Source organism: Cydia amplana, chromosome 4, assembly GCF_948474715.1.
Source record: "Cydia amplana chromosome 4, ilCydAmpl1.1, whole genome shotgun sequence".
Lineage (NCBI taxonomy): Eukaryota > Metazoa > Arthropoda > Insecta > Lepidoptera > Tortricidae > Cydia > Cydia amplana.
The window spans coordinates 19,360,003-19,385,399 of record NC_086072.1 but is presented as its reverse complement, the minus strand read 5'-3'; the positions used below and the strand labels follow the sequence as shown (position 1 = coordinate 19,385,399).

At 40.9% G+C, this 25,397-nt stretch overlaps 1 protein-coding gene across 1 annotated transcript; it reads right to left on the bottom strand.

Annotated features, from left to right (window-relative positions):
* Positions 1–527: 527 nt before the first annotated feature.
* On the bottom strand, positions 528–25,271 carry LOC134647548 (very long-chain specific acyl-CoA dehydrogenase, mitochondrial). Its single transcript, XM_063501901.1, has 12 exons — positions 24,959–25,271; positions 14,352–14,556; positions 13,664–13,813; positions 12,514–12,701; positions 11,334–11,472; positions 8,763–8,921; positions 6,952–7,098; positions 5,440–5,556; positions 4,595–4,763; positions 2,284–2,543; positions 1,021–1,168; positions 528–532 (listed from the first exon to the last, which is right to left on the bottom strand). The coding sequence occupies exons 1-12, from the start codon at positions 25,039–25,041 to the stop codon at positions 528–530; spliced, it is 1,770 nt and encodes a 589-aa protein (XP_063357971.1). The 5' UTR covers positions 25,042–25,271.
* Between the last annotated feature and the right edge of the window lie 126 nt (positions 25,272–25,397).

The window sequence follows — 25,397 nt, the reverse complement described above, 5'->3', positions numbered from 1 at the left end:
TGAGAGCGAGAAAGAGATATCTGTTTCTCGCTCTCACTTATGGGTGCGACGCTCCAAGGTCGCGGTGCGGTGCGATAGTCTGTTATAGGCTTTATAATAATAAGTGCTGATCATCTGTTTGGCTGTTTAAGGGACCTATGCCTTCATTTGATATGGCCATTTAAAGTTTTAAAAAGTTTGGAACTCGTTAAATAATGGAATTTGTATGCGACATTGCAGTCCCGAAATCGAGACTGCAATGTTTTTAACTTTTTAATTTTTTGAATGACCATAAACTACGCACTTCGCGACCTATTTTTTAACCGGCAACGTCGACTTTGCCGTCCATTTTTGAGAAAAGCATTAAACCAGGCTTGGTCGCATAGCCTTTTCCCCTCCACAACACGCTTGCGCCATCCATCACGGTCTTCATCTAAGGTTTCCCAGGCATGGTAGTCGATTTCATACGCTGACATGTCTCGCTTAACAGTCTTTAAAGCGCAGCACCGGTCTTCAACATCAACATTATAGGGAGAGGAATATAGATGCTATACTGGATCAACCAAATCTTGTCAGTAGTAAAAGGCGGCAAATTTGAAAAATCGCGGGTTAGCAACACTGTGTTCGAATAATTCCAAAATCGCGTGTCATCTGTGTGTTATCTGTGGAATGTGGATCGTGAATGACAGCTATCATCTTATTGTTTATATTCTGAATCGTTTCTATTTCAAAAGAAATTTCTGCTGTCACCATTAAATACCAAGATTATGCATGACCTCAAGCAAAGCTAAGGTGCCTACAATGTACAATCATGCTCGTTGACGGTAAACATTACTAAAATTTGAGGTTATGATAATTCACTCGAACTGACGTATGAAGGGAGGAAAAATAAACACATTTTGGTTCGATGTACATTGCTGCTTTTCTTAGCGCAATTCTGCTCTTTGAGTGTTACATGGTGTTACCCTACTTTAATTTGCAGTACATTGCTACTGACAAGATTTGCTTGACGCACTATATGTATTATTTGAAGTGATCTACCTAAGGCGTCGTAGGCCCAGGCCTCGGCGAGCTTGACCTCGTGTGCGGCGGACGGCAGGCCGAGCTTGGTGGCGCGGGACGCGCGGGACAGCACCACGGCCGTCGTGTACACGTCGATGGCGGCCGACGCTAGGCGGTTCAGGACGAACTGTGGACGAGCAATGTAGGATTTATTTCAAATTTCTAGTGAAAGTTGTAATACGGAAAAAAGTTCTTCGTGAAGCTAAATTTGGGATTATTATCCCAAATAACATAACATTGAATTGAATATAAATTCAGTCCTTAAAAAATATCATTTACGAATGAAATAAGGTTTTGGATTAGAGCTGGATTTCAATGGTCTGTCTAACGCAACAAGATGTTCAGCCAGCTCTTAGTAGCCTGATGCAACCGGCTGGCTACCACAAGGGACTAATATCAACAGTTGAGTGTATAACGACGAATAAAGATGTTGGGAGTCCAATTTTTCACGACTGTTCTGCCTTAAGACACCCTCTACACTAAGTATAGAAGCATCGACGGGTATTATAAACGGTTTTTACCTGTTCATCCCAAACCTTCCTTCCATACTTGACCAATGTCGACTCAATGGCCTATCCATAAACATCAACAAATTTAACCAATTCCGTAACACCCGGGCACGATTGAACCGCCACCAAAGGCCTGATCTCAGCACTTTCAGTATAGACCGAAGACGATAAATTATGGAGTGACCTTTTTGTGTTAGGACAGCCCCTACACATAGTATAAAGGCATCGACGAGTATTATCAACGGTTTTTACCTGTTCATCGACAACCTTCCTCCCGTACTTGACCAATGTAGATTCAATAGTCTGTCCGTCCGCATCCAAACACTTCGCCAACTCCCTAGAAGTTGGGCTCAACTGATTTGCCACTAAAGGCACTAAAGAACTGATGTCAGCACTTTGAGTATAGACCGAAGACTATTAAATTATGAAGTTAACTTTCTGTCTTAGGAACACATAGTATAAAGGCATCGACGAGTATTATCAACGGTTTTTACCTGTTCATCGACCACCTTCCTGCCGTACTTGACCAACGTAGATTTAATGGTCTGTCCGTACGCATCCACACATTTCGCCAACTTCTTAGAAGCTGGGCTCAAATGATTTTCCACTAAAGAACTGATGTCAGCAGTAGAGAGTACACCGAAGACTAGAAATTATGGAGTGACCTTTCTGTCTTAGGACAGCCCCAACACATAGTATAAAGGCATCGAAGGGTATTATCAACAGTTGTTACCTGTTCATCGACAACCTTCCTGCCGTACTTGACCAACGTAGATTCAATGGTCTGTCCGTACGCATCCACACACTTCGCCAGCTCCCTAGAAGCAGGGCGTAGTTGATCCGCCACCAGAGGACTGATGTCGGCGGTGGAGGTGAGGCCGACGACGCGACCGGCGCGCTTGCCGGCCTCGCTGAAGATGAGGCCGAGGTTGGCGGTAGGGTTCTTGAAGGCGCGCTGGAGCTCTTGGAGATGGGAGCCGGCGAATTGGATGCCTGCAGACAGAAACGCGTGATCAATTAACGTTTTACCTTAGATACAGATAGATGGAAAAAATTGTGACCAAAACTAAATCGTTTTATTCACCTGGACGCCACAAAGTCAGACGCAATCACGCAAAAAGATTACACACGTTAAATTCCTTCACTCTTCCTTCTTGGGAAGTTAAAAACTGGGTCAAAAAGAAACTCGATCTTCCTACTGTCTACGAGGGGTGTTCAAAATATTCTCGGTATGAGAATGAAAACAAACAAGTACGAAAAGTTTGATATTTTTATTTTTCAATATACTCCCCCCCTATGTTCATACACTTAAAAGATCGATCAATTATTTTTTTTAATCCCTCGTAAAAATATTTTTTATCTTTCGTGTAAAAATGCTCCTCCACTGCCGCCTTCAATGCTTCATCGTCAGAAAATTTATTTCCACGCAGATCCTTTTTAAGATTGGGGAGCAAAAAGAAGTCGCTGAGGGCTAAGTCCGGACTATACGGTGGGTGAGTAACAGTTTTAAACCCACATTCAACAATAGCTGCCTTGGCAATATGAGCAGTATGGACGGGGGCGTTGTCATGCAGAAGCAGAATACCTTTGGTTAACTTTCCTCGCCTCTTTTCTTTAATTACATCCTTTAATTGACGTAGAATGTTAGCGTAGTACTGTCCTGTGATATTTACACCTTTTTCTTTATAATCGATTAGTAATACTCCTTCACAATCCCAAAATATCGTGGCCATGACCTTGCCAGCTGAAGGGATGACCTTGAACTTCTTGGGATGAGCTGAACCCTTAATGTGCCACTGCATGGACTCTTGCTTACTCTCTGGGTCATAATGATGAACCCAGGTTTCATCTCCAGTAACTATTCTTTGCAGCACCTCATCAGGATTTTCACCGCACAGGTCAATAAAATCGGAACAACAAGCTACACGCATGTCTTTTTGAAGCCGAGTCAGCATTCGCGGAACCCATCTTGCACTTACTTTTGACATATTAAGATGGTCATGTATAATATCATGTACGGTACCAATAGAGAGATTGGTTACTTGTGCTATAGATTTTACCTTCACTCGACCATCTTCCAATATAAGTTTTTCCACTTTATCAATATTTTCTTGTGAAGTAGCTACTACAGGCCGGCCAGGTCTAGGGTCATCTTCAATACTCTCCCTTCCGCGTTTAAACTCGCTTGACCACTTTTGACTGGTAGATAAAGAAGGAGCAGACTCACGGTAAACACAAACCATTTCCTCTTTTATGGTTTTTTGATTTTTACCCTGTTTTGTCAAGAGTTTTATCACGCATCGATGTTCTAATTTAGTTAACATTGTCAATTCGCACATGATGTTCATGTTTGTTCAGCAATTGCAGAAAAACAAAAGACCATCTCGGTTCGAATTATACTTTTTTTTAATGTCAATGAATAAACCTTAGCGGCCAGTAACGAAAGAAATTTTAGAAGAGGTCGTAAGATATCAATACCGAGAATATTTTGAACGCCCCTCGTATATGTCTAATTAAAGTTAGAATCATGTCTAATGGTTCCTTTATAGTATAGTCGATTTATACACCATAATTAATGCCTTCAAATATACGGAAAATCCTCAGGTCACGCAGCACACGCTCCAATCCAGTGCCCTTCATAAAACCTACAGATTGTGACCTTTTCTAAACCTTATGTCAACGACATAAGGCCTATCATTAGTCAATACCTGTCAATGCCACGAAGAGACGCAAGATGTCGTTGGTGCCCTCAAAGATACGGAAGATCCTCAGGTCACGGAGCACACGCTCCAATCCAGTGCCCTTCATAAAACCTACAGATTGTGACCTTTTCTAAACCTTATGTCAACGACATAAGGCCTATCATTAGTCAATACCTGTCAATGCCACGAAGAGACGCAAGATGTCGTTGGTGCCCTCAAAGATACGGAAGATCCTCAGGTCACGGAGCACACGCTCCAATCCAGTGCCCTTCATAAAACCTACAGATTGTGACCTTTTCTAAACCTTATGTCAACGAGATAAGGCATATCATTAGTCAATACCTGTCAATGCCACGAAGAGACGCAAGATGTCGTTGGTGCCCTCAAAGATACGGAAGATCCTCAGGTCACGAAGCACACGCTCCAATCCTGTGCCCTTCATGAAGCCCATACCGCCGAGGATTTGGATGGCTTCGTCTACCACCGTCCATGCCGAGTCTGATGCGAACACCTAGAAATAAACATTGATTAATATTTCTATACATTATCTATGAAATCACTATCAATACATACATACATATTATAAAGTCCTGTGCCGCGTCTGTCCGTCTGTATGTTCGCGATAAGCTCAAAAACTACTGCACGGATTTTCATGCGGTTTTCACCTATTAATAGAGTGATTCTTGGGGAAGGTTTTGGTGTAAAGTTTGTAAAGGTTTTGTGTAAATTCGTTGAACTACCCGTGCGAAGCCGGGGCGGGTCGCTAGTACCTTATAAAACAAAGTCCCCCGCCGCGCGCTGTGTGTATGTATGTTCGCGATAAACTCAGAAACTACTGAACGGGTTTTCATGCAGTTTTCACCAGTATCAATAGTATGATTCTTGAGGGAGGTTTAGGTATATAATTTTTATAAGGTTTTGTGTAACCCGTGCGAAGCGGCATCACATTAGCCGGAATGTATGAAATATGTATACATTTTTGTACATATTCCGAAAAATATTTGGAACTTTCATTGAGTAACTAAGGGTTCCAAATTCAAAAACAAAACAAATGCTTCTGGGTCTCAGGAGGCTATAATAAAAGTTGTACAGTATGGCTGGTGATTAAAATTTTTCCCTGTATAATTAACCATTTATTTAAAGCAATTTTAAGTCACTAGCCAAAGTAAACCAATTTTTATACACACCTTGCTAATAGCAGCCTCAAGGTGGTAGTCCTTAGCGCCCGTGTCCATGTTACCGGACACCATGTACGCGAGCGACTCCGTCACGTATTGGAGCATCGCCATACGAGCCAGTTTTTCCTAAAAAAGAAACACTTACGGTCACAATATGTCACTTTAAAACCACGAAAGGAAATATTAGATAAATGGCCTCGATAATCGAATACATCCCCACAGATCTTTTTCGAATCGCCACAATCCACCCCTAAATTTTTCATCCAGAATATCCAGATGGCTGAAACAGTCATAATATAATATTGGTATAGTAGGTCGGTTAAACTGTTGTGTACGTTGTTCTACGATGTTGATTGTCGCCTGTACATAATGATGCCATACTTAATGGAGTTGTAGAGCGGTTACACAGCGGATAAAATATCTAGATGGTAAATAAGAAGAATTCGACAGTCTGCCCGATGGCTCAGTTGCGCTCACATCGGAGCACCCGTTACATTATGGAGTTATAGAGAAGTTAAACAGTAGTGTTATTGACATACCTAGATGATACGAAGAGTTCGGCAATTTGTATGATGGCTAAGTCGAGCCCATACCAAAATGACCATTACATAATGGTATTGTAGAGCGGTTACACCGTTGTATAAGCGACATACATACCTGGATGGTGCCGAACTCAATCAGCTTCTTGCCGAACTGAACACGGGTAGCGGCATGTTCAGCAGCCTCCTTGATGGCGGCGCGCTGTGTGCCGGCCAGGGCGGCCCCATACCAAAATGACCATTACATAATGGTATTCTAGAGCGGTTACACCGTTGTATAAGCGACATACCTGGATGGTGCCGAACTCGATCAGCTTCTTGCCGAACTGAACACGGGTAGCGGCGTGTTCAGCAGCCTGCATGATGGCGGCGCGCTGTGTGCCGGCCAGGGCGGCCCCATACCAAAATGACCATTACATAATGGTATTCTAGAGCGGTTACACCGTTGTATAAGCGACATACCTGGATGGTGCCGAACTCGATCAGCTTCTTGCCGAACTGAACACGGGTAGCGGCGTGTTCAGCAGCCTGCATGATGGCGGCGCGCTGTGTGCCGGCCAGGGCGGCCCCATACCAAAATGACCATTACATAATGGTATTGTAGAGCGGTTACACCGTTATATAAGCGACATACCTGGATGGTGCCGAACTCGATCAGCTTCTTGCCGAACTGAACACGGGTAGCGGCGTGTTCAGCAGCCTGCTTGATGGCGGCGCGCTGTGTGCCGGCCAGGGCGGCGCCCATACCGAAGCCATTACATAATGGTATTGTAGAATGGTTACACCGTTGTATAAGCGACATACATACCTGGATGGTGCCGAACTCGATCAGCTTCTTGCCGAACTGCACACGGGTAGCCGCGTGTTCAGCAGCCTGCTTGATGGCGACGCGCTGTGTGCCGGCCAGGGCGGCGCCCATACCGAAGCCATTACATAATGGTATTGTAGAGCGGTTACACCTGTGTATAAGCGACATATGTACCTGGATGGTGCCGAACTCGATCAGCTTCTTGCCGAACTGAACACGGGTAGCTGCGTGTTCAGCAGCCTGCTTGATGGCCGCGCGCTGTGTGCCGGCCAGGGCGGCGCCCATACCGAAGCGGCCGTTGTTCAGGATGTTCATCGCAACCTGATAAAACAATAAACACGATTACATTACACGTGGGGTGGGATTTGATGAAATAGAAAACGAACCACATTGTAGTATTTTTTCGTGAAGTCATGAAAAGGGTTAATAAGTTAAGGTAATGCAAGGTCAACTTTGTCAAGGTTTTTTGTGCTAATTATGTTAAGCATATAGATGCTGACGGCTGCATATAGATGATGCTATCAGCAGCATACGCATGCAGCGATAGAGCTGTTTGTGTTCAAACGTGCATAAACATTCAAAGTCTTAACTGTACCTTAATACGAATACAATATTTGGTACATGGTACATATAGTATACAGCATAGATTTTGTATATGGAACAAGCTTTGTTTTCCTAATCCGGTTCGAAATCAATTATTCTATAAAGGGCTTGGTTATGCATCCGTTAAGACAAATGTAATATAATAAATCTATATTATCTAAAACTAATCTGCAGACACTCAACTTCGCATCCGGAAGTATGTCTACAATGCGGTGCTTAATGAATGTATTACCGCATTATGATACAACGTATCAATTGGCAATAAGTCAACAACTATGATTACACAATCATACCTACTGTTGTGTAATCTAAATTAAGTATACCATATCAATCAAATAAAAGTCACTCTGTCTGTCTGTTATCTTTTCACACTTAAACCGCTGAAGCAATTTAAATCAATTTTAGAAGGACATTGTTATTGTCAAGGAAATCGTCATTCTACCTACGCAGACGAACCCACGGGTAGAAATAGTTCGAAATAATCGCAAAAAAAAAACTCAGATAATATCTATTGTTTCATTCGTTAGTTTAAATAAAAACGTTAAAAAAGTCCCAAATATAATGGTCGCATTATTAACAATTGTGCTTATATAGCATTTGTATTTCTAAAACAAAACAATCTACGTATATTTATGCGTAATGCGTACGTTTGTAGTTATGACTAATCTCAGGTCATAATGCCATCTCTAGTTTGGTCTTAACAAGAGTAAATGATAGCATTATTAGCGGCAAGTATAGTGAAACTCATAATCTTGAAGACACTATCTTTTTTCATCAATGTTCACTCACCTTGAATCCGTTGCCACCTCCCAACACGTTTTCATTACCTACTTGCGTTGGTGGCCTACCTTTAAGAGCGTGCGACTTGCAATCCGTAGATGGCGGGTTCAAACCCCGGCTCGTACCAATGGGTTTTTCAGAACTTATGTACGAAATATCATTTAATATTTACCAGTCGCTTTTCGGTGAAGGAAAACATCGCGAAGAAACCGGACGAATCCAAATAAGGCCTAGTTTACCCCCTGGGTTGGAAGGTCAGATGGCAGTCGCTTTCGTAAAAAGTAGTGGCCACGCCAATTCCTGGGATTAGTTGCCAAGCGGACCCCAGGCTCCCATGAGCCGTGGCCATAGACTAGGAATCCTCTAGACTGAGTTTAGAGCAATTATTTCATGAAACCGATGCTGCCAAAAATACGGGGGTGCGGGGGGACGAGGTGAGCGAATCCCGTGCCGTGATTGGTCCGTTCAAAGACACGGACCAATCACGGCATGGGATTGACTCGAAGATGGAGTAAAACTACCGTATGAGTGGCAGAGGGGGTAGCGTTACTATGCTCAGTCTAGAGGATGTCTTGTCTGTGGCCGTGGCAAAGTTCACTCACCTTGAATCCGTTGCCGACGCCTCCCAATACGTTTTCATTGGGCACGGGCACGTCTTCATAGTACACCTCAGTGGTGTTGGAGCACTTGATGCCCATCTTGTTCTCCGGGGGGCCGGATGACACGCCCCCGAAGGAGCGCTCCACGATGAACGCTGTCACCTGTCATAGTCAAATGTTAATAAATTCTAGGATATACACTGAGATATGTAAAAACCGGCCAAGTGCGAGTCGGACTCGCGCACGGAGGGTTCCGCACCATCAACGAAAAATAGAGCAAAACAAGCAAAAAAACGGTCACCCATCCAAGTACTGACCCCGCCCGACGTTGCTTAACGTCGTTCAAAAATCACGTTTGTTGTATGGGAGCCCCACTTAAATCTTTATTTTATTCTGTTTTTAGTATTTGTTGTTATAGCGGCAACAGAAATACATCATCTGTGAAAATTTCAACTCACGGATCGTGAGATACAGCCTGATGACAGACGGACGGACGGACGGACGGACGAACAGCGGAGTCTTAGTAATAGGGTCCCGTTTTTACCCTTTGGGTAAAATGCGACTTGCAATCCGGAGGTCGCGGGTTCGAACCCCGGCTCGTACCAATGAGTTTTTCGGAACTTATGTACGAAATATCATTTGATATTTACCAGTCGCTTTTCGGTGAAGGAAAACATCGTGAGGAAACCGGACTAATCCCAATACGGGCCTAGTTTACCCTCTGGGTTGGAAGGTCAGATGGCAGTCGCTTTCGTAAAAACGATTGCCCACGCCAATTCCTGGGATTAGTTGCCAAGCAGACCCCAGGCTCCCATGAGCCGTGGCAAAATGCCGGGACAACGCGAGGAAATTGAAGATGACACTGAGATTTGTGACGTTATCTATGAAAAGAGAGCTTATTGTCGATGGCGCTTCTATTGGGCCCCATACATTCCACGACTCTTCTCCTTCCGCACAGACTCTAACGAGCAAAATACAACCACTCGCGGCGCTGTACGGCGTAAGCGCCATCGAAAATAAGGACATTTTTAATAGATAATGCCACATATAATATAATAAAGAAAAAGAGACCCGAGCCCTCCAGTACAGTCCAGTACTTTAAAATACAAATCGAAAATGCTATAAAATTCCATAATTGTGAGATATAGGATGTTTAATTTAGTTGTGGAAGTGAGTGGAATATCCTAAACCAGTGGTTCTCCACCAATGGGGCTGCAACCCTGAAGAAACGGAAGCGGTCCTCGAATTTATATACTGAACATCCCTCTGCTGACTTTATTCATAATATATGTACATGAGGTTCGAAAGTGTTTGTGGATCTTCCTAATTTTTTTTTCAGTGGTCCCTTATCATTATCACTGTACCTTGTAACTGCTGCTGTAAGATTAGATCCTAAGTATGCATGTTTTATTGCTATGCCCTCACAAGGTCCATGTTGAACTACACAGATCTTTTAATATCTATAATCTATAATACCATGGTTGCAATAAATAAATATGAATATCCCTTATTCCATTTGTTCAGTGTGTTGTTTACGTGGAATACCACGTTAAGGTTAAAATATTGAACTTGAACGCTATGATAAATAGAAAAAAAAAATCTGTTCTTAGGCCGCGAGGCCGAAAAAAGTAATAAATTTGATTTATCTCATTTATCTGTCCGATTCCCCATTCATTTTGACATAATCATTTCGGAACATTTTGCGTGGTCAATAGAAATATATAAAAATATTTGACCTAGAAAGAAACGCTTGTTAATAGGTAACTAATAATAGACGTTGACATTGAACAATTCATATATCTAAACCAAAAACACGTATTTGTACTATGAACTTCGGAATCGGTGCCAATTCTCGAACCGGACTATAGATAAGATTATTACTGTACGTTAGTTTCGCTGTTTGTATTTGCATAGTCATATCGATATCAGATATCACATATCGATCGTCTTTTTATTATTAACTTTTATGTCTGGAAGTATTCTTTTCTGTAATCGTTAACTTTTACTTGCTCGATTTCTACCAATGAAACTGGACGCGACTTTATTGTTAAGAGAATAAGAGCGTGTCAAGGTAATTTTGAACACCTCGCCCGTTTAGCAACTTCTGCTGCTGACTGTACAATATTTATTAAGTGGATTTGAACTTTTACACTGTTATGATTTTGTCGAGGGTATCACTACATAGTATAAATCGAAGTCGCTTCCCGCTGGCTGTCCCTATATATGCTTAGATCTTTAAAACCACGCAACGGAATTTGATGCGTTTTTTTTAACAGATAGAGTGATTCAAGAGGAAGGTTTATGTATAATTGTTATCCCGTGCGAAGCCGGGACGGGTCGCTAGTAAATTATAATTTGTAATCTGCATTTTATCGTTACCTTGTCGATGGTCTTCCCGTCCTTCTGGGCAGATGTCTGCGCGAACACGGTCATCACCTCCGCGGTTCCACCGTTGCTGATCCAGATCTTGGGGCCGTTCAGCTCCCAACCATCGGACTGCTCGCGTCCTGTTATGTCATGTTACACCTCACACTCGTCCTGTTATGTCATGTTACAGCTCACACTAGCAGTTACCTTGTCGACGGTCTTCCCGTCCTTCTGGACAGGTGTCTGCGCGAACACGGTCATCACCTCCGCGGTTCCACCGTTGCTGATCCAGATCTTGGAGCCGTTCAGCTTCCACGTGCCATCTGGCTGCTGGATTGCACGCGTCCTGTTTACAAATTACAATTTATCACTACACCTTATAAAACAGTCCCCGCCGCGTCTGTCAGTGTGTTTGTTACTCAAAAACGACTGAACGGATTTTCATGCGGGTTACACCTATCAATAGTGTCTTGAGGAAGGTTTAGGTGTATAATTTGTTAAGCCGTGCGAAGCCGGGGCGGGTCGCTAGTACTAAATAAGATGATTGGAAAATGTGATTTAGCAGAGACATACTTGGCTGGCACGATGACCCAAAATGAGTCTTGGCCTCCAACATGAGAGTACGCCACTTTGCAGTACACACAAAGTGGAGTAGCAGAGACATATCTAAAGATATATCCCTTTTTTTGGGTAAGAATGAATCGCGAACCGACCAACAACCCAATTCATGAGATGCATTCTAGTATGCCAAGTTCAAGAACAGGGGAATCATAGGGATTCATCATTAATTCATCACAATATAGATTCTTATAAATTGACATTAATGTTATTTGTACTGTAATCATATGTTGTGAAATAAATAAATCTAATCTAATCATAAACGGCTGCTAACTTAATCAGTTGATGATCGTCGTTTGTCCCTATCTCTCCTTATGCCATAGAGAGGGGCAAACGATGATCATCAGCTGATTAACTCAGCAGACGTTTATGAGTAACGCCATTAGAGTAAAAGTGGTTTTGCGCCGCGTGGTACAGTACAGAGAGAGAGAGCGTTAAATAGACCACAAGCGAAAATTGATCATTAAATGGATTCTTATTAAGGCCAATCTGGCGTCATAGGGACTATTCCGTCGACGAGCGTATATTTCTTTAATTTTAAATCGTAGGAGAAAAAACCCATTTACTTTTGATTGCTGACTGGCTGAAGTAAAAGCAATACCTGCTTTGACGATGAAATTATCAATTTTGTTCGTTTTTCGAGAAAAACGCTAATGGACGGAATAGTCCCTATGACGGAATTATCCACATTGACCTTATATTAAACCTTCACCTTTTTTATCCTACCCTAATATTAGATTATTTTTGAAACATCAGATGTTTTGCTTACTTGATGGAGCCAGCATCAGACCCTGAAGAGGGCTCAGTGAGGCAGAACGCAGCATACTCCCCACCAGTTACTCTGGGGAGGTACTTCTGTTTCTGTTCTGGGGTTCCGAACAACAGGATACCCTTGAAGCCAATGGACTGGTGAGCTCCGAGCGTGATGCCGACACCCAAGTCGTGAGCGCCGACGATCTAGGTAAAACAGACGTTCATTATCTGCCTAGATATTATTCTAAACCTAGGTTGACGTGTAAATGTAAATGCATAAGCCTATTTTTGCTGAACAAAATTCACAGTGGGCGTAACACTTTTATCCTCTCTACTCTTTTCTAATTCGTAAGACAGTGAATGCCTGACGCATATTTGGCTACATTTGGGCCCCTATTTGAGATTTATTATAGTCTTTGTTTGAAATGTACAACTGTTGGCCCCTCGGATTATAGAAAGTAAGCCCAAGATTATCATCAGCCTATATTGAATGAGTCCGTAAAGTATCGATGTTGTTTAAAAGCATTCTGTAGATGCGTGGCCTACTTGCTGAAAACATTTTAGTGGTCATAGGCTTCTCATCTAGATCTTGCCAGTGGCGTAGCTAGGCGTGGTCGAAGTGGTCCCTCGCCACACATTTTTATTATCTTGATGCGACTTCGCCCACGTATAGATTAGTTCAAGCTACGCAACTGCTTGCTACTTCAGAAAACTATCTGTGGCTGTTGCATATCGTACCTACCTGGATTACAGGAAGTAAGCTCTCATATGATATATATATATATATATTATACTACTCTTTGAAGTAAGCCTAGAACAGCTAAAGGTTCCGTCACACAGGCGCGTTTTCCGGGCGGGGCGTGAGCGGGACGTGAGCGTTTTAGATGTAAAACCGGCGCGCCCCGCTCACGCCCCGCCCGGAAAACTCGCCTGTGTGACGGAACCTTTAGTTAGCTATTGACTGAGCAACTGATTTTTGACCAGTTTGATTGAGTTTGATACATTAAATTAGTAAATTATAGAATTAGTATTAAAACATTAAGTGATCTTTATCACATAAGTACGAACTCTGGTTACTCTTAATAAGTAAATATAAACAGCAAAAACTTGTCAACAAAAGTTCGAGTATTTTATTGTTCTGGTTAATATACTAAGCAGACACTTACCTCGACAAGACGCGCGTACTGAGTGTTGCTGAGACCTAGACCGCCAAGCTCACAAGGCACCTGCAGGCCGAAGGCACCGAGGTCCCAAAGACCGGCAAGCGTGTTGGGCTCGATCTTCGCGTCATGGTCGTTCTTCGCGGGGTCGTTCACCTGTGCACCGATAAAGTTTGTGCCATTATCAGATATATCTATCAGCATTGCGATACAGCGAGGAAATGTCGCCAGCATCCTTGGTACAATGCCTCAAGGGCCTATTTTAGATTTAAGCTAGTTTTTAATTTCTTTTAGTAATACACTGTATATATCTTGTTTGTAAATATATGATTATTCCTCGATATATCTCAATGTCGGATTATGAGACATCCAAGTATGTAAAAGAGTCAATGTACAGTAAGCTGCAAACATAACTGAAAACAAGGGGGGCAGTTATCGCTGCAGCCTTCTGTATCCCTTCTTCCTCGCGTTATACAAGTACCTAATAAAAATGAAAAAAATACTGCAATTTTTCTTTATGTTTACTATTATGGTGGTAAATAAGCATAGAGTCCGAGGGAATGCGGCTAACGTAGCGTATGTAGGTGAGTAACAGCAGGTGCGTGGGAGTCAAGTTCTTAACAACCTGTAATCCCCATTTTCACAAAAAAAAATCACTTGAAGAAAAATTTAAAAAATGAAATCCCAAATATACCTCTTGGAAGAACTTCTCAACTGGTGGCACAAGCTCAGCCAACACCTGTCTCTGATCTTCAGCCAGCGGCTCAGGGTACGGGAACACTGTTGAGGTCTCTAGGGCTCCTCGGAACAGGTTCAATGTGAACGAGTCGCTTGAGCGTGGTCCGGGGCGCTCTTTCTGAACTGCCTTTGTTGCCTCTGTGCGACGTCCACCATCGTTACTAGGGCAAAGAATTTTTGTTGATATACTTAATTGCAAAGACAGAAAATACCCAAGGCATTGACCTGAGTAGGTTTAATTTTACACTCGCATTTAGTGTTCACACACTGATTGCGAGTGTAAAATTAAACCTACTCAGGTCAATGCCAGAGTAGTCATCTACTCTTAAAGAGGGGACAGATGGGAACTGCATGCCAAGGCCCTTAGATATGACACAGAAAGATTAAATTTTTTTTTATTGACAGTAACAAGTTTTTCAACAACATGAATAGAGTCTGATATAACTCACAGTTTAGGGTCCAAGCACATGCACTGGTCCAGGTTCGCGTTGACAGACTGGTTTTTCACAACTACCTCACTTTGTACACAACTGTCAAAACCTACCCTCATTGTCTATACATAACATACCTCCCCCATTAAGAGAGTTCACTATTTTATAAAGTTCACTAACACTACTACCTAACACTACACTATGCTACGGTTACACTACTCTAACACTTTTACTATTCATCCTCCGTCTCTACATCTCTACATTCAGACAGCTCTGACTCACTTCCGCTATCTGCTAGGGCTATTCTCTTATAATCAGGTGAGTCTGGGGATGTGGTCTGTCTGGCACGCTTTTGGCTGCTGGATGCAGTATTTTGCAGGTTTCCGTGTATAGTGATGTCCTGGGGTCCGGATACACCTATGATATCCGCCCAACGATGAGGCGACGGTATCGCGATTCGGGAATCCTCGTCATCGTCATCGTCATCCGTAGCACCATCGGTTGCCTCAGGGACCTTCCGTTGTTCTTCCCCCCCGCAACCAAGCATTTGATTGATGTGTCGTACTAACAGCTTGTCGTTCCATTTCACTAAGTATCTGCAGACTCCTAGTCGCTTTTCCACCGTCCCTTTCAACCAGCGTGGTTCACCGCAGTAGTTCTTTACGTACACTGACTGTCCAGTATTAAACTCCCTGTTTTTTGTCTCACTATTCTTCTCTATTACTTTTTCCTTATCATCACATCTGGAAGACAGGGGGTTCAATCTATCGAACTTAGTTCTAAAGTGCCTGTTGTTCAGGAGCTCAGCCGGAGTTTTATCATTGACGCTGTTTGGTGTGGTACGTAAACCATACAGTATCGCTGGTAATCTCGCTTCCCATGGTCCAGATGTTATTTTCCTTAATTTAGCCTTGACTGTCTGCACCGTTCTCTCCGCTTGACCGTTGGTCGCAGGGTGGTAAGGAGCGGACAGAACTTGTCTGATCCCTTGGGACTCTAAGTATTTGCGGAACTCCTCTGAAACAAAACTTCTTCCATTATCACTTACAAGTACATCTGGAAGACCTTGTTCCGCAAAAACATCACGCAATATTCTTATTAACGTAGAGCTACTCATATCTGGTACGATCTTGACCTCTGGCCACTTAGAATAAGCGTCAATTACAATTAAAAATGTCTTCCCTTGAAATGGCCCAGCGTAATCCATGTGTAGTCTAGACCATGCTTTATCTGGCTTTATCCAATGATGGGTAACTTTAGATGGCATATTTCGATTTTCTGCACACACGTTACAGCTCTTCACCATGTCTTCAATCTGTTTATCCATCGCAGGCCACCAAAAATAGCTTCTCGCCATTGCCTTTGTAATCACAATACCGTCGTGATTCATATGTAGCTCCTCCAGCACTTTCCCTCGCATCTTCTCTGGTATAACCACTCTATTTCCCCATAAAATGCAATCCTTATATATGGAAAACTCGTCTCGCTTTTGCCAGTAAACCTTATACTCGTCATCGCTCTTCCCAGGCCATCCGCTACGTATCCAATATAATACTTTACTGAGAAACTTATCCTTTTTTGTCAAGTTAGCCACTTCTATGGCAGAAAACTCCAATTCAATGGGTGTCTCCTCTATTAGTAGAATTCCTAAAAAATCTTCTTCCGGCGTTGGTGTACCTGCTGGACCCGGCCATCGACTGAGTGCATCTGCATTTCCAATTTTTTTTCCCTCAACATATTGTATTTCATAGTCATAAGAGTTCAGAAGAAGTGCCCACCTTAACATCCTAGGTGATATAATGTTGGGTATAGGTCTCTTTGAATCGAATATTCCCAACAGAGGCTTATGATCCGTCTTGATAATCACTCTTCGACCACTTATAAACTGATGAAATTTCTTCAAGCCAAATATTATAGCAGCCGCTTCCTTGTCTATTTGTGCGTAATTACGTTCATGTGCGTTCATGGTTCTCGAGGCAAACATTACGGGTCTGATATTTCCATCAGCCATCTCGTGTTCTAATACTGCTCCCAGTCCGTACTGTGACGCGTCACAAGATAAAATAAGTTTCTTTTTTACGTCATAATGCACCAGAGTATCTTTACTGGAAAGCATTTTCCTTAGCTTTTCGAATGAATTTTGATGTGATTTTCCCCATTTCCATTTTGCGTCTTTATCCAGTAATCTGTACAATGGCTCAGAAATCGATTCCTTGTGTGGCAAAAATCTATCATAAAAATTTATCAGACCCAGGAATGCTTGAAGCTCCTTCACGTTACGCGGTGCTGGCGTCTTCTCAATCTCAATAATTTTCTCCTCGCACGGGTGAATACCAAATTCGTCAATCATAAAACCTAAAAACTGCACACTCTTGGCAGCAAATTTACATTTGTTTTTATTCACTCGCAATCCAGCTTCCTGTAACTTCTGAAGCACTGCCTCAAGCCTCCTATTGTGTTCTTGCACTCCATTGCCAGTCACCACAATATCGTCTAACAGTACGGCTACCCCAGGGATACCAGCCAATAACGTTGACATGAGTCGTTGGAATATGCCGGGACAAGCCTTTACCCCAAAGGGTAGTCTCTTCATTTTATATAACCCCTTAGGGGTATTAATAGTTAGCAAATTCGCCGTCTCCTCATCTACCATAACCTGGGTGTACGCCCGTTCCAAATCTATCTTCGTAAATAAAACTCCCCCTTGTAATTCCGCAAAAGCTTCACTGAGAGTAGGTAAGGGGTAAGTGTCAGTATCCGTCACGGCATTCACTGTTGCCCTATAATCCCCGCACAGACGTACCTTGCCATCTTGCTTAAGTACTGGAACTATAGGTGTGGCCCATTCGGAATGCGACGTCGCCTCCAAAACGCCTTCGGCTTCTAGCCTATCCAACTCTTCGTAAATTCGGCCTTTTATTGCGAACGGCACCGGTCTGCTTTTAAAAAATACTGGCTTTGCCCCTTCTTTTGGCCTAATACACACGACAGGCCCCGTATATTTCCCTAATCCTTCCTGAAAAACTCCTGCATAGTGTTTCTGTATCTCTTTCAGTGTTGTGGCCAATTCATCATTATCAACCTCTAAACTATGTACTCCTTGGACATGTATCCCTAGATCCCGGAACCAATTCCGACCAATCAAGCTTGGCCCGTTGCCCTTAGCCACAACTATGGATAAGTTTTTCTTCATCCCCTTATTCTGGACTAAAACTGTCACTTGACCCATTATACATAGTCTGTTCTCTGTCCATGTCTTTAAAGAAATCCCAACATCATCAAATACTGGGAGCGAGCCATGCCAAACTATCTTAGCGGTCTGCTCACTTATGAGACTGAAAGCGCACCCGGTGTCCACTTCCATATCTATCCTAACTCCATTCAGCATTATTTCCATCATAAATGCTGGTACTGCACTCTCTTGCCTCATATTATTAACTGCAATTTCTTCATATAATCCATTAAAATCTGATTTTGGTGTATTATTTCCTTTTAATTTCAAGTCACAAACCGCCTCAATATGGCCCGTCTTGCCACAGCCATGACATTTGGTCCATCTAAACCGGCAGTAGCCTCTATGGGGTCTACCACAACGTACACACGACATCCTTTCTGTCTGCCTTTCATTCCTTTTGTTAGTCATTGAGCTATTATTACTAACGTATAGAGGAGACATCGCCCATCACTACTGTGTTCCGTTCAACTGCGGCCGGCCGGCCGCACGCCACTCAGTCGCTTGCGAATTCTAAAGCGACGCAGTCGTATTTGTTTTAAAACGAAACAGTGTAGAAACTCGGTAAATATGCTCTCGTGTGTGCTGCGATATTGCACTAATAATTCAAGCAATACGTCGAAGTGCAAAGGAGTAACTTTCCATCGGTAAGTAACTCTATAATCATTTTAAATCTTAATTTGAACAAAATGTTTAGTGGACGCCATGTTGCGTCATTTGTCATAGACTAAAAATTAAGAGACGTGACATTGTGTACATTGTGTGGATGTAGCTGGTCAAGGAAATCTTGTCAGTAAAAAAAGGCGCGAAATTCAAATTTTGTATGGGACGATATCAAATTTGCCGCCTTTTTCTACTGACAAGATCTGCTTGACCAGCTATAGTAAAAGGTGATGTTTCTTTTTAAAGCAGAATATATACTGGGTCAACCAAATCTTGACAGTAAATAGGAACAAAAAAAACTATACTCATCCTTTTCTTTTGGGTGCTAGTACTAGTGTTAGACAAAGATAGTATGACTCTCTCTGTCTATGTTTGAAATCAAACAGACCTTTGACACACTATAATATTTGTACACATTATTTAGAAAAGAACTGACAGTTAATGGATGAAAAAAGGTAAACTATGAAAAACTATCCTTGTATTTTGAAAGTGATAATTTGTCTTATTTTATTCAAGTTTTCCACGTCTGGGGCGCAAAACAGGGAAAAATTGTTAAAATTTGACCAAAACAACCGCAGCGAAGAGACCTGGTTACCGTCCGTCCACCCGTCCGGGAAGGCGTTTCTCAAAGCGGCAAAAGTTAACAAAACTTATATTGTTTAAGGGTAATTAAATAAAAATAATATTACTACAAAACTATACGGCAATTTTTTTTATAAAAGCAAAAAGCTTTCCATGCCCCCCTGGAACCAGTTAATATATGTACAGTCGCCATCAGTTGTATCAGAGCGGCCACGGTGCTCAAAAATATCTGAACATGCACTCTAACGCCATGACAATAGAGGCCTGCTCAGATGTTCGTGAGCACCCTGGCCGCTCCGATATATCTGATGGCGACTGTACATACCTCAGAGGTAAGTGTAATAAATACTACACTTACCTAATTAAAATTGACCATAACCCTAACCATCCCCTAACCCTAACCATGACCTAATTGAAATTGAATTGATTGAATTTTATAAACTAAAAATAAACAGACAATATTCATATAACTTGATAATCTTAATATTAAAAAATGTATCATCCACGTTCCCGTAGGAACCTAATTATTTAGGCAGAATATAAACAATTGTCGCGTCTGCGACGGTGACATCGTATGTCTAGTTAGCCGCCCTCCTCGCGCCCCGCACTACCGCGCTTGCTACCTTGATTTTGTTCGTGCCGTCTGTTCTATGTACGTAGTACATTATACTTCAATGTTGTTAGTCAATTTATTTACTTCCATTGGTACTTCTAAATCACCAGAAACTTGACTAGAAGAAGCCGGAACAATAATACTTGAATCAATCCCTGCCGCCTCATGAGACAAAGCAATCTCACAAGCCTGATCAAATGTCAATGTACCCTGTTGTAACAACTTCTTCTGTACTTCTTTGTCCCTTATACCACACACTAAGCGATCCCGCAGTGTTCGATCCAAATCTTTAAAATTACAGTCGATGCTCAATTTCCTCAATTGTGCTATGAAATCCCTAATCTTTTCCCCCTCCTCTTGATACTTAGTATGAAATTTATAAGACTGGATAATTTCATTTGGCTTCGGGTGGAAATGATTGTTCAACTTACTAACAATTGTTGTAAAGGTAACCTCACTTATGGGGCATTTCATATGAAGCGGACAGGAAAAAAAAAGTGAGGTTCCCGAATTTGTTTATATTTGGTTTAGTTCTTCTTCTAGTAGGTATAAAACCGGACGCCAAATATTTTTTATATATGACGTTTATTTTAAAAATTATGAGCTTTTCAAAAATTACCGTAATTGAAATTCCGATTTTTTTAAACTCGAATATCGAATAATTTAAATATATAACTTATTATTAAACCAAGCGTTTTGTATAGAATTTTTAATGATCTTTTCAGCGAAGAAATCAATTTTGAAAAATAAATAAAAAATAATGGTTAAAACCGGAAGTAAACTTTTCGAAACCATTTTTCGAAAACTTTGACCAGTTTTTTTTTATTTTTTTTTATCTCAAAATATAGCCCTAAGTATGTACAAAATACACTAGAAGTTGCAGAATGGGATCTCCATTAGTTAAGACAATAGGTCAATAAATGTACATACATGTCGCCCTGAGTGCGACGTACCGTACTGGTATACATACATATAGCAGCTGTTTAGCTTATAATTCTTATTGTAAAATAATAAAAATTATGAAATAAACTGGTTAGAATTGTTGACTTTCTTATTTCATTATGTTATGATTAGAATTTACCAGCAGTCTTACTGAATACATGTTCTTATAAGTAAAACAGGTGCTATATGTATGTATGTCGCAGGGAAATTATCAAAACAGAGATTTGAACAAATCTCTAAGGGATATGATCAAATCACGCAGGATGTTAAAATGGCGAATCCATATCATCATTTCCCTAGAAAAATTCAGTCATTTGACCAAATCACTGACTCTGTTTAGTGAAAAGACAAAATCGGCCAATAAACGCGAAACGCTTTTTCATTTCACTAGATTTGTTTAGGAATTTGACAAAATCCCTAACCACGACAGTAAGTTGACGAAACGAACTTAAAAAGTCAACTAGTTTTATCATTTCGCTAAACAGGTTTAGTGAAATGATAAAGTCTCAACTGGAAGATGGTATATGGTGATTTGATTAAATCTCTGAACGGTTTAGTGAAATGACGAAAGCAAGTACAGAATACAACAGTTTACTCTACAGTTAAGCGATTTGATCAAATCTCTGACTAGATTAAGTGAAAATGTTTGAAATTATGATGCCGACAGATGTACCGATTTGGTACGGATAATTTTAAATACCTATTTAAAACAATCCCCGGTACATTACTTCCATCTAATGAACCTCTGTCTACCTTAGGGACGTCCATCAACACGCTTGATTTGATTAGCAACTCTTTAAATTTGTGCAGAGAAGTCTCTTTCATTTTTTCAGCCGATATTTTCAAAAATTTTCACTTAATCTAGTCAGAGCTTTGATCAAATCGCTTAACTGTAGAGTAAACTGTTGTATTCTGTACTTGCTTTCGTCATTTCACTAAACCGCCGTTCAGAGATTTAATCAAATCACCATATACCATCTTCCAGTTGAGACTTTCTCATTTCACTAAACTTGTTTAGCGAAATGATAAAACCAGTTGACTTTTTAAGTTCGTTTCGTCAACTTACTGTCGTGGTTAGGGATTTTGTCAAATTCCTAAACAAATCTAGTGAAATGAAAAAGCGTTTCGCGTTTATTGGCCGATTTTGTCTTTTCACTAAACAGAGTCAGTTATTTGGTCAAATGACTGAATTTTTCTAGGGAAACGATGATATGGATTCGCCATTTTAACATCCTGCGTGATTTGATCATATCCCTTAGAGATTTGTTCAAATCTCTGTTTTGATCATTTCCCTGCGACATGTATACCAGTACGGTACGTCGCACTCAGGGCGACATGTATGTACATTTATTGACCTATTGTCTTAACCAATGGAGATCCCATTCTGCAACTTCTAGTGTATTTTGTACATACTTAGGGCTATATTTTGAGATAAAAATAAATAAAAAAAAACTGGTCAAAGTTTTCGAAAAATAGTTTCGAAAAGTTTACTTCCGGTTTTAACCATTATTTTTTATTTATTTTTCAAAATTGATTTCTTCGCTGAAAAGATCATTAAAAATTCTATACAAAACGCTTGGTTTAATAATAAGTTATATATTTAAATTATTCGATATTCGAGTTTAAAAAAATCGGAATTTCAATTACGGTAATTTTTGAAAAGCTCATAATTTTTAAAATAAACGTCATATATAAAAAATATTTGGCGTCCGGTTTTATACCTACTAGAAGAAGAACTAAACCAAATATAAACAAATTCGGGAACCTCACTTTTTTTTTCCTGTCCGCTTCATATGAAATGCCCCTTATTTGAGTTGGTGCTGTCAGTGATATAATAAGATCATACAAGTCGGGACCACACACAGCTAATAAATTAGCTTTCTTTTTACTGTCATCTTCAATCTCACCTGCCTGCAGACAGAAAGCAAACCTTTCTATGTAATTTTTCCAGTTACCATGTGCCACATCAAACTCCCCAAACTTGATGCCCATTTTGCACAGTGTTTCCTACTTTTATGCGTTTTTCACTCAAATCACACACTTTACACTGTAATTGCACACTATTGTCCTAGTTTTTCTCGTCGCCACTGATATAACTCACAGTTTAGGGTCCAAGCACATGCACTGGTCCAGGTTCGCGTTGACAGACTGGTTTTTCACAACTACCTCACTTTGTACACAACTGTCAAAACCTACCCTCATTGTCTATACATAACAGAGTCCATCTAAACTTTGCAACGATTTGAACCAGATTTGAACAGAATCCAGCGTTAATTAAATTATGGCATTTCCACAGTTTGTCATTGCAAATGCCATGCAGAGATAGCTTAGTCTGACTCTACAAGTGTGTAGAAGCTTTCTTAACCTTTTAACCGCCATAGAATACTTTATCGAGCGTGCTCGTGTCGCCGGGGGGTACGAAGTTACACGAAGTTTTGTCTTATTTATCGAACAGCGGCGAAATGAGCCCGATTTTGTATGTCTTATATATGTTAAAAGGGCACCATTTTGCAAGGGAGCAGATTGACTCAACTTAGTGAAATATGATGGTTTGATTTGGGAATACAAACAGCAACACTCTTAACTGTCCATCAGTGGACCTTATGCCTTTTGTAATAAGGTTTACAAACTGTCAGTTAACAGTGTAGGCGATGGTACAAACAATAGCATAGTATTTTTTCAATGTTATATGAATTAAATGCAATGACACACATTCCTTCAAAGGTTAAGTGACGGCATTAGTAGTGAATGAAATGATAAACATTCACAATGGCATCAATCATTTGGAACTTATACAATAAATAAATGGGTGGATCAAATCAACTATTTCTTGTTGTTATTCTGTCCCAGAGACAATAGTAGCATAGATTGTTAGAAGACATTGTCCACCACCTTCTTCTAACACGCTCGGTAGACAACCCTCTATGGAAAGGGTTTATAAGTTTCACAAAAAATCGTGTTCGGAGAATTTAAATGCCTAAAAATCAGGTTTTAAAGTGTGACCCAGGGGAACATAACCATGGCAATGAGTGCCAAGAAAAAGTTGATTCACCCAATATTACAGTACAGCCACACCTCGGACACTGGCGATCAAATGTATGAAACAAATGCGTTCCTACGCACACAGCCTAAGCTCGTGTAGGTGAACGCGTACCATGCTTGTGTGAGTGAGATAAGACATTGTAAGGTAACTGTAAGGTAACTGTGAGGTAACCGAGAGCAGGTGGGCAGGGGTGGGCGGCACTTTCAACGGGAGGCAGGGAGTGTCTATACTGTACGCTATACTTGGTCAACCAGATCTTGACAGTAGAAAAAGGCGGCAAATTTGAAAAATGTAGGCGCGAAGGGATATTGTTCCATAGAAAATTTTAATTTCGCGCCTTTTTTTACTGACAAGATTTGGTTGACCAGCTATAGTACTCTTTATTATACTGTGGTACAGCTGTGTAGAAAGTAAGTTATGGAGACAACAAATATGTCACTTTAACACTGCTAAGGCAGTCTTGGTGGCCAACTGTTCTATGTTGATGTCGACCGGTTTGCTTTGTCTAGGTAGAAATTATTGATTGACGTAGACTCTTCCACATGGACATGTCAATCGATGCCATTGATCAATTGGTGTATAAAAAAATTATGTCAAGATATGATCATGATGATATAATTTTACTAATAAAATAAACTCAAACAAAACATTTGGATCTTTCTTCTTTTTTCTTTTGATGTATGATTTGAGATGAATGATTTATTCCATTTAAAATATCGAAGAATAATATTCTTTTTGTTATAAAAGAATAACATTGAAAATAACTAATAGGTATATCATTATTATTGGGTTTTTAATTAGAGGTTAAATTAGTTTACATGCCAATAATTTTAATTTAAAACAAGTAAAAGTATAAAACCAAATTGTGTACATACGTAACATACTGGCTGGCGACAGTAAAGGGCAACCGAGACAAATTCCAGAGTTACGGCATCTATTTGTGGCTGTATACGGATGCCAGCAGTGATAATGGCATTGAATGGCCCTATAATAAGGTCGTGGTCCAAAGTCCAAGGTTGGTTTCCGTAGGGATCGAGGACGTGGTAGTGGTACTCACTTGTAACGTGGGGTAGGACGAGCATATGCTGGTGAAGCCGCGACACAGCGGCCAGCAGAACTCAGCAGCTTAGCACCCTTCATTTTGAATCACTGAACACGGTTAATGATTTCGAAGATTACGTTTGCTTGCTTAACCACTCCTTATGATTCAGAAATCGATGTTCATCGTTCACTTAACTACAATTAATTGATAATTCTGGCTACAGTGGGATTTTGACCTACAGAACTAAACGATAAATCATAACAAATAAAAAGTCTAAAAAGAACTTTGCTCTCCCACCCACAACTTTTCTACTTGAAGCACTAGCACAGACTAGAGAATTCTGTCTGATGTGATTTATCTGCTTATCACCAATGACTAAAACGACTAAAACGTGCCGTGAGGTGACGTATGGACTCTACTTGTGAATAGAATAATGTCAAGTTTACACGTAGTA